The 8,126-nt window shown below is 36.1% G+C and overlaps 1 protein-coding gene across 1 annotated transcript; it reads left to right on the top strand.

Annotated features, from left to right (window-relative positions):
- Positions 1-216: 216 nt before the first annotated feature.
- LOC105791520 (cytochrome P450 78A6) lies at positions 217-2,960 on the top strand. The gene is made up of 3 exons (XM_052634109.1): positions 217-1,516; positions 1,672-2,284; positions 2,668-2,960. Exons 1-3 carry the CDS (start codon positions 539-541, stop codon positions 2,724-2,726), a joined length of 1,650 nt encoding a protein of 549 aa, XP_052490069.1. The 5' UTR covers positions 217-538; the 3' UTR covers positions 2,727-2,960.
- Positions 2,961-8,126: the final 5,166 nt, after the last annotated feature.

Genomic DNA, 8,126 nt, shown 5'->3' with positions numbered 1-8,126 from the left:
TTACACAAAATAGTGGGTTAAATAATTATGTCATGCTAACGTTGAGGAATTTTTCTTGGTTTCACACTCCACAATTGGGCCTCAATCTAGGGCTCATTTGCATAGTGCAGAATAGGTCAACCCAATTTCTTTTAGCACATATTTTTTCATTTTGTGCGGTCTAGTTCCCGACATATAAACGTCAGCCACTAAGCACACGATCCCAGGAAATAAGGGTGTGTTTCCACACGCTCCAATGTCGGAGATATCTTTTCCCTATACTCCGTCATGCAATCGTGGCGGCGCAACTACTTTATATAAAGAAAACGAAATTACGGTGTTCTTAAAATACATTTAAAAAACATTCAAGATTTTACCACAAATATCGGCATTTGGCATTATTTCCCCGTAAGGAGGGTTATTGATTTTGTGGCCGTCTAAGCGCATCCGCCCCTGTATAAATAGCATCCACACTCATTAGTGTTTACACCCTAAAATATAAAAGCCAGCATCCTTGTACTCCCCTTGTTTCAACTCCCGGAATCCAGCCTCCAACGCCATGAGAGGTGAGATAGAGAGTGTTTGGGTGTTTGCCCTTGCATCCAAATGGCGAACCTTTTCTCAAGAAAGCTTTGCATGGTCGATTTTCATCATTCTTCTTGCCTGGCTAATCATGACCCTTGTCTACTGGGCTTACCCCGGTGGCCCAGCCTGGGGCAAATACAGGTTCGTGAACCGTTCCTCTCTTATTGCTGCTAACAAGAGGAGAATTCCAGGGCCTAGAGGTTTGCCACTAATAGGCAGCATGAAGCTGATGGCCAGCTCCTTGGCTCACCACCGGATTGCGGCCGCAGCAGAAGCATGCAAAGCCAAGAGGCTAATGGCCTTTAGCCTGGGTGACACTCGTGTTATCGTCACGTGCAATCCGGATGTAGCGAGAGAGATTCTCAACAGCTCTGTGTTTGCTGATAGGCCGGTGAAAGAGTCGGCTTATAGCTTGATGTTCAACAGAGCAATCGGGTTCGCACCTTACGGGGTTTACTGGCGAACCCTGAGGAGAATCGCCGCTACGCACCTTTTCTGTCCTAAGCAAATCAGAGGTGCCGAGGAACAGAGACGCCAGATCGCCACTGAAATGATCACCTTATTTGCTCTCCATAACCAAAGCTTCCACGTCCGCCAACTGCTCAAACTAGCTTCTCTAAACAACATGATGGCTTCAATATTCGGACGAAAATATAACTTAAATTCCACCAGCAATGAAGTCGAACAACTTCGAGCTTTGGTTGATGAAGGCTACGATTTACTGGGCACATTAAATTGGTCCGACCATCTTCCATGGCTAGCCGATTTCGACCCTCAAAAAATCAGAGTTCGATGCTCCAACCTTGTGCCCAAAGTTAACCGCTTTGTGTCCCGAATTATATCCCAACACAGACACAACACAAACGGCGAAACACAAGATTTCGTCGATGTTTTACTTTCTCTTCAAGGTGCCGATAAATTATCAGACTCCGACATGATCGCCGTTCTGTGGGTGAGCTATATTATAATAATTACTATTCGTCACATGTGTAATAGTATTTTTTGTCCAAACAAGTTTACTAAATTACAAATCAAATAATAATAATATTTCTGGTACTGAATACGTACGTACGGTCTTTTTTTTTTTTTTTTAATGTGTGTGTGTAGGAAATGATCTTCAGGGGAACTGATACCGTTGCGGTCTTGATGGAGTGGATACTAGCAAGGCTTGTGCTTCACCCTGATGTTCAACAAAGGGCCCATGATGAGCTTGACGAAATTGTTGGCAGATCAAGAAGCGTTGATGAGTCTGATGTAATGAACATGACATACTTACTGGCTGTGATCAAGGAGGTACTGAGGCTTCATCCGCCGGGTCCACTTCTTTCTTGGGCTCGTCTAGCTATCACTGATACAACTATTGATGGCTATGATGTTCCCAAAGGGACCACCGCAATGGTGAACATGTGGGCCATCACCAGGGACCCTCAAGAGTGGCCGGATCCTTTGGAATTTATGCCCCATAGATTTGTGACTAAAGAGGGTGAAGTGGAGTTTTCTGTGCTCGGTTCGGATCTTAGGCTGGCTCCATTCGGGTCAGGCAGGCGGACATGCCCGGGAAAGAACTTAGGTTTGACCACTGTCAGCTTCTGGGTTGCCACCCTTTTGCACGAGTTTGAATGGCTACCGTCCGATCAAAATTCTGTTGACTTATCCGAGATTCTTAAACTATCCTGTGAGATGGCAAATCCTTTGAGTGTTAAAGTTCGCCCCAGACGTAGTGGGTTAAACCTATCCCTCTAAGGTTTTACTATTTTCTGGCATTGTCACAATTAAAAGCAAAATGAGATTAAAAATGGGAATTAAGCAAAGACAGAATGATTACTAGTAATAGTTATATGCCAAATCTAAAACCCGTTGTGTTGGTCGTGTCTCTTCGAGTGTCAGTCAGGTTTTCAATTTCATTTGTTTTAACCGTTGTAAATATGGGTGATGAGAGGGGTAATACAAGTTCCCAGTCTTGTAACTCTCTTACTTTTTTTTTTCTCTCTCTTTACTTCATAACTATTATACTACTTGAAATAGTCACTGTTATTAATGCTCCTTTTGCATGCTTTAGACGGTCAATTTAAGCATTTTTTTCAAACATCTACGACTTTGCAGCCTATCAAGGACGTGACTCGGAGATGCGTAGGTCGGTGAAGAAAGAGCGTTGTAACTAATTAGCTGGTCATAGTGTTTGTGGTGCTAGTAAAAGTCCTGCAATCTATTATCCATAAAATGAACGTCTTGGGTTGTAATGTGCGTTATGGTCACGGATCGTGTACAGATTGTGACTTTCCTTTCCATATATTCTATTGACGCCCTTGTAGCATCGAAACTAGTTTATCTCATCTTGAAATTACTACAATATTTCTCTTCCATCAAATAAATTGTCTCGACATATAATTCTATTACCATTTAGTACAATTTATTAGATGAAGTTGTACATCTTTATTATATGAGTTCTTATATTTGTTTGTACTCATTTTGACTCATGAAAAGCCTTAAACACACTTACATTAAACACTAGGTGAACCTTGAATATTGACAATAACCTAGTTTATAGGACACCTTGCCTACCCATTTTAAAACTTCGAAAAGACCCTTGTGTCTTGTCCAAGTTTTAGCAAACTTGCAAGCTAATGAACTTGGTCACTACAACTAATATATATATATATATATATATATATTTGCAAATCACATTGTATAACACTAGAGTGGCGTTTGAGATATACATCCTTCAATGCATTTACTCCTAATTACTCATATTGCATTAGTACTTCTTTACCCTCAAAGTTTGATGCATAATCTACATCTTTTATAGGTGGTAATAGAGCTATTCATGAGTCGGGCCAAGTCAAGCCCAATTCTAAAAAAAGTTCATGCTTAAGCCTGTTTTTGGGCCAACCTGCCTAAAAAGCACATTTTATTGTTCAAAAAATATATAAAATATTAAAAAATATATATTTAATTGATATTTTATATATTTTATAACTAATTTAAATTTTGAAAATATATTTTTATTATTTAAATTGAATTCAGGGCAAGTCGGGGTACAAAAATCCTTGTCCAAGTTCGGCCCAAGTCGGACTGGGCCTACAGCCTAGGCGGGCTACTCGACCCTTGGATAGGTAGGTAGTAACCTTATTAGTAACTCAACATGCTTTATATCGGTAGAGGACTACTGCACCTCTAAGGAGGTCTCATCAATATTAAGAATTGTAAGTAGATGTTTTCATTACTTGGATCACCCTTGGCTAGTTAGATTTAAGATAACATACCGGTTCCAACATTCATATCTTGACTCACCGACAAAATGCATTGCTAGAAAGGATCCAAGATACATATGCAATCAACAAACGAAACAAAGCATTAATTTGGTCAAGAGAATTTAGCCCCATGTATAAAATCATAATTGTCAAAATGAATTACCTCGAAGTTCTTGTTGCCTTTCTAATTTTCAATTTGTAGCTCAACTTCTTGTGCCATTCCCAAAATTGAGGCCTCCTTAAAGTTATTAATCTTGATCAATCTAATTGTTTGATTAATTGTAAGACCAAGTTAGCTAGTAGCGTTCTTAGATATGAACAAGTTGGATGCTCTATGTCAACTAGAGCACTCTTTCATCTATTTGTGATGTTAATGTCTATGACATCGACCATTTTTACTTTCGACCCTTCCATGCCTTACCAGATTTAAGTATCATAGAACCAAGCTTCAAAACCTTACTTTGTAGCTCCTCATCCTCCTTACTAATAGAGTTTATCATATTAGTCCCTGTCACTTCAATTGTTGTTGTTTGTACCTGGTAAGTTCATAGGGTATAATTATGTACTGTTATGTATTTTATTTTGGTTAAATTGTAATTTCACAAGGTTTACAATTTTGTCCGAAAGGTGAGAAACGAATTAAGGATCTACTCGTAAAGCTGAGCATAGATGATGAATATGATTTATGTGAAATGCTAAATGAATACAACTTGATTATGACATGTTTATTGAAAACATAGAAGTGCCCCTGTACTATAAATCTGGAAACAAGAAAATCATATAGTAACCAATTCGTTAAATTAATAGTAATTGAGGTGAGTTTATTATTTTAATTCCAATAAACGTTGTAACACCCGACTTGGTCGCCAAGCCCGAATACCAGGATGCCACACCACCATCTCATGTCATACTCATAGTAAATTGTCACATTATTAAGAAATCGTCATCTTATAATTTTTTAGTCAAACATATATCAATCATCATTAGAACATGCCAAACACACTTTAAATAAACTTATAGTAATAATTGAACATGCATTAGGATCACTTAGCAAAATGTCCAAGACAATAACGTAGGTATCAACACTAGAACCGGGGTATCGATATTTTCCTTGTATGGTATCGATACCATATAGAAAATTAGTACCAAATCAGCATTCTATTTCTCGTCTAAAATCAAAACACAAGAAAATATCGATACAATTGAAAAAGTATCGATAAAAATTACCTCGAGTATCGATACTCGTGATAGGGTATCGATACCAATTTATGATTTTGACTTCTTTCATATTCAAAATCACAGAGGTATCATTTTTACAACACGAATACCTCTGCTTCAGACCAGAAAAATACAACATTTTTAAGCATATAAGTCATTCCAACTTGTACCAATTCATCATGTTATCATATCATCATCAAATAAACATCAAAATGGCCATAGTAATATTCTTAAACATCGAAAGTAAGTTCGAGCAATAATCAACATAATATGAAATGATTCTCATAAACTTAGGAACAAATAATCTATAGAAGCATCCAAAACATCATGAAAATTATTAGTAAAAGTCTACCACATTTCCTTATTCCCAAAACATAAATAAATACCAATAACAACTACAAAATCACGGAAATAGACTTGCTTGGATCACCCTTCGAAAACCACACCGCTCATACCGACACACTACTAATTTGCAATGGTTAAGAAGGGGGTGGGTGAGCTTAACAAGCTGAGTGAATGCCTAGAAAAACTACCATGCAAACAATTCATCAAGCATCAATGAAACAACCATATAGCACAACCTCAACGATTCCAACTCTAGTGTCATAATATACTTACTCATGCATTATTACTAGTTCATTTACATGGTAACCATATTCTATTTTAACCATATATCACATTACACATGTAATCACATAACATTTAAGCATATATCGCAATACTCAAAAACATGTTTATAGATAAATTGACACTTAAGCTATGAAACATAAAAGTGAACTCTATCATCACTCATCGGATACACGGATCTCCAACACACCACATAGACTCATAGAGTCAAAAATGTCCCAAAAGTGAAGCATAAAGCTAACGCTCTTCTTAATTACCCTCACATGTCCCGTTGAATGGAGCTTTGTTCATATTCCCTTATCCCTCCAACATGTCCCAAGGCCTCAACGCCCAAATCATATAACATATAAGTGAGTACTAACAATCCTATGGCATGCCAACTATATCCAACGGTTTCAAGAATCATAAGGCCAAAATATTTACTATTAAGCACACACATATTACTTATCGATTTACCGTTCACTATCACTGTATATTTACATCATAAGCACATAATTATCACTGTCACTTGGCAGGTTTGACATGCCTACATATACACTTTCACAACAATAATAAAGAACATATATCACATGTAATAGCATCTCATCTCGATACACATTTCCACAATAACACAAGTGAAGCATCAGTACAAGAAAGCTTGTATTCGAAATTTAGAGTAGGGTTTAGAGGCTATAACTAAATTCCCAAATAACGTATTGAATCATGTCCACAAGAAATTATTCCAAACACTTACCAATTATGTTTTCATCGAAAAGCCAAAAGTTCAAACTAACTTTTCTTTGCCTTTATCTCTACTCATAGAAGGTCCTATCGATTCCAATGCTTCAATAAAGTAAATCACACAACAACAAAATCAACATTCAGCTAAAGACTCACATCAAACAATCCAAAGACACAAGCCTAAGCTAAGTTCTCTTTTGATCGAAACCTTCGACATAAAAAAAACTTCAAATTCGAATACCTCAGTCTGTAATAAATCTTTTCACCTAAAACCAATTCCATTCATCTTATAATTCACCTACGACTAATTCTCAACCCTTAAACTACGTTAATCTATTCAGTTCATGGTATTGACTTTTTCAACATGTTTATGGTTATTTTTCGAAAACTCATTAAATTTAAGAAATATTTAACAAAACTTCAAAGCAAGTTTAGAAACCTTCTAACCACATCAAAACTAATTGAAAAACACTTTGAAACCATGTTTTTACTCAAAATCCCAAAATTCACCATTAGCGACTCTTCTTTAGGCTTTTAATCAAAACATGCGATTTAATGGCTAAAAATTCCGTTAAAAAATAGATATCATTTAAAACTAATTAGGAATTGAAACATTACCTTAGTTGATGAAAAACTGAGAATTTGATCGAAAACCCAAAAACTCAAAAACTTTACAATGGAGAAAACTATGGTGATTTTAAGTGTTTTCTTGAAATACTATGGAGGTATATGACTTGATTGATGGTAGAAATTGAAAGGAATCAAGTTTGTAGAAGAAAATTGAATCAGAGAGAGACTTGGGAGAGCAAGGGACAACAACAAAGCAATGGGGAGAAAGCTAACGTGAATATAAGCTGTAGGTGGGGGTTATTAGGTTGATTTTTAAATTTTGGTGTAACTGTCTCTTAAAAACTCACAAATTTGACCCTTTTTCAAATTAGTCCTGTTTTCAAAATTGAAGGTCTTTAAAACTCATTTTTAGAAATTGATTTAATTTTCTAAAAACCCTAGTAAAAAACATTATTGAGAAACCATGTTATAAAATTTTGAACACTCTAAGGCTAAAATCTATAAAATGCCCCTAAAACTCTTAGGCCCTATTTTGGAGCGTTAGAAATGTACTAAGCATTTGTAATGCTTACTCTGTTTCATTTTCTGTGTCTAAAGTTGGCACTTTTGCGGAACGTGTCAATCGAATCACTCCAGAGCTCACACTATTCAACTTTAGACTCGGTAAACTTTTGAATCATTCTTGAACTGATTATGTGGCATGTGTGTAAGTTTAAATGTGATTTAATGTTTATTTTGGATGTTGAGGAAATGATCCATGTCTATAATGCTTGTTTTGGGATGTGTATATGTCATGTATATAACCTTTGAAATGAATAGGTGTATATGTCCATGAGGATGATGAAATGCTTAAGTATAATGGCGATAGTGAATGTTGATAAATATTTGAATAGTTGTTAATACTTTGATAGATGTATGTTAAGCTTCAAGGTATGTAAATTGGAAAAATAGTTAAATATAAATGAAGCGTTTGGATGAATATATGATATTGGAATTGAATGATTTGTATGATGTAATTGAATGGTTAACTTGGTTAGCATGTTATGTGGAATGGTTTTGGTACCAAACTTGTACATTGTTAGTTTTGGTAAGATGGTCATTTATAGGTGATCATAATTTGGTATTTTAATTTCATATAATGCATATAAGTGGTTAAAATATAAATTGGCATGAGAT

Source organism: Gossypium raimondii, chromosome 8 (assembly GCF_025698545.1).
Source record: "Gossypium raimondii isolate GPD5lz chromosome 8, ASM2569854v1, whole genome shotgun sequence".
NCBI lineage: Eukaryota > Viridiplantae > Streptophyta > Magnoliopsida > Malvales > Malvaceae > Gossypium > Gossypium raimondii.
This window is presented reverse-complemented; position numbering and strand designations above follow the sequence as displayed.

What these genes read in the sequence shown, in the direction of transcription:
- LOC105791520 (XM_052634109.1), top strand. Translation starts at nt 539, where the DNA reads ATGAGAGGTGAGATAGAGAGTGTTTGGGTGTTTGCCCTTGCATCCAAA. An exon ending in ACATGATCGCCGTTCTGTGG is followed by an intron (nt 1,517 to 1,671) that starts GTGAGCTATATT and finishes GTGTGTGTGTAG; the next exon opens with GAAATGATCTTCAGGGGAAC. An exon ending in TAAAGTTCGCCCCAGACGTA is followed by an intron (nt 2,285 to 2,667) that starts GTGGGTTAAACC and finishes ACGACTTTGCAG; the next exon opens with CCTATCAAGGACGTGACTCG.